The sequence below is a fragment of the Colobus angolensis genome, unplaced genomic scaffold (assembly GCF_000951035.1).
Source record: "Colobus angolensis palliatus isolate OR3802 unplaced genomic scaffold, Cang.pa_1.0 Scaffold51, whole genome shotgun sequence".
Taxonomy (NCBI): domain Eukaryota; kingdom Metazoa; phylum Chordata; class Mammalia; order Primates; family Cercopithecidae; genus Colobus; species Colobus angolensis.
In genome coordinates, this window is record NW_012118599.1 from 13,949,480 (window position 1) to 13,951,156 (window position 1,677).

General features: G+C 48.6%; 1 protein-coding gene across 1 annotated transcript in view; it reads right to left on the reverse strand.

Annotated features, from left to right (window-relative positions):
- KLC4 (kinesin light chain 4) overlaps positions 1-1,677 on the reverse strand; it is a 25,106-nt gene that overhangs the window by 19,778 nt on the left and 3,651 nt on the right. Inside the window, exons 3-4 of the mRNA XM_011960441.1 lie at positions 752-863; positions 491-599 (exon numbers count right to left, since the gene is read on the reverse strand). Of these exons, the coding sequence (XP_011815831.1) occupies positions 491-599; positions 752-863 (221 nt within the window). The remainder of the gene's footprint in view (positions 1-490; positions 600-751; positions 864-1,677) is intronic.

Consider the following 1,677-nt stretch of genomic DNA (forward strand, 5'->3'; position numbering starts at 1 on the left):
CAGGAGAATCACTTGAACCCAGGAGGTGGAGGTTGCAGTGAGCCGAGATCACGCCATTGTATTCCAGCCTGGGTGACAGAGCAAGACTGGTCTCAAAAAATGTGTATATTTATAGCAGGCCGGGTGTGGTTGCTCCTGCCTTTAATCCCAACACTTTAGAAGGCCAAGCCGGGAGGATCACTTGAGGTCAGGATCCAGCCTGGGCAACAGAGTGATACCCTGTCACATGCACAAAAAATAACAGTTGAAATTATTTGAGTATGATTTACATGACTCTCAGTAAACTTACTGATTTCAGTAATTTGAAAATATTTTATCTGGAAGTTTTATACAATTTCAGTCATCATATAATGTTTTTTCACTTAGCTTCATGTTGGTGTTGACCCTCCTTACTCCAGTGTGCTGTGCAAATTTTGATCATTCTCTGTAAACAGTGCTCTCTGGCAGAGAATGGGCCAGGTCCCACTGCTGGAAACTGAACTACTCTCACCTGAATCATATCCCCCAACTGTCCTAAACCACAGGCCGAATCCGGGTGCATGGTATTGGTGGGGGCCACAAGCAACGTTATCGCATGATTGATTTTCTGCGTTTCCGGCCTGAGGAGACCAAGTCAGGACCCTTTGAGGAGAAGGTTATCCAAGTCCGCTATGATCCCTGTAGGCAAGTTTGGGATGTGGGATGATGGAATGGTCTGAATAACTGCATAGCTTCTCAGGAGATGTGGGGCTGCCTAGGATGGTCTGCTTACCTGTCCCTCACCCTGATCAGGTCAGCAGACATAGCTCTGGTTGCTGGGGGCAGCCGGAAACGCTGGATCATCGCCACAGAAAACATGCAGGCTGGAGATACGGTCTTGAACTCTAACCACATAGGCAGAATGGCAGGTGAGAGATGGCTACCAGATATGCGGGCTGGAGGCAGCAAAGGTTCTAGAGCTAATGAAATCCTGTCTTTTAGTTGCTGCTCGGGAAGGGGATGCGCATCCTCTTGGGGCTCTGCCTGTGGGGACCCTCATCAACAACGTGGAAAGTGAGCCAGGCCGGGGTGCCCAATATATCCGAGCTGCAGGTATGGGGAAAGGAGTTGCCTGGGTCCTATAGTTTGGAAAGGCAAGGAGAGTCTGAACCCATGGTTCCGCATCTGGTACTGGCAGAGAAAATTAAAGAAAAAACAAGAAACATGAGGATGAAGATATGCATGTGTTTTGACCTAAAATGTAGCATGCATCCTTCTTTGTGTATCTGCTCCTAAAGAGCAAAGCAAGGGCAGCATGTGGGGTGTGGCCCCTGTGTAAATCCCTCTGCACCCCCGTTTTGTGGAGGGTGGCAAATCGGCTTCTTTCCCCAGGGACGTGTGGTGTGCTACTGCGGAAGGTGAATGGCACAGCCATTATCCAGCTGCCCTCTAAGAGGCAGATGCAGGTGTGTATGGGTATGGCTGGGAGGGGTCAGCAAAGGAGGAATTTTTGGAATATAACTTTCCTGCCTGGGGTAAGTCCCAGGTGTTTTATGATGCAAGGAACTGCCTTGAGCTGAGGCTGTCCTTTTCTGCCACATGACTTAGGTGTGCTTTATCAGATTGGCACCATAATTAATTTTTTTTTTTTTCAAGACAGAGTCTTGCTCTGTCGCCCAGGCTGGAGTCCCAGGTGTTTTATGATGCAAGGAACTGCCT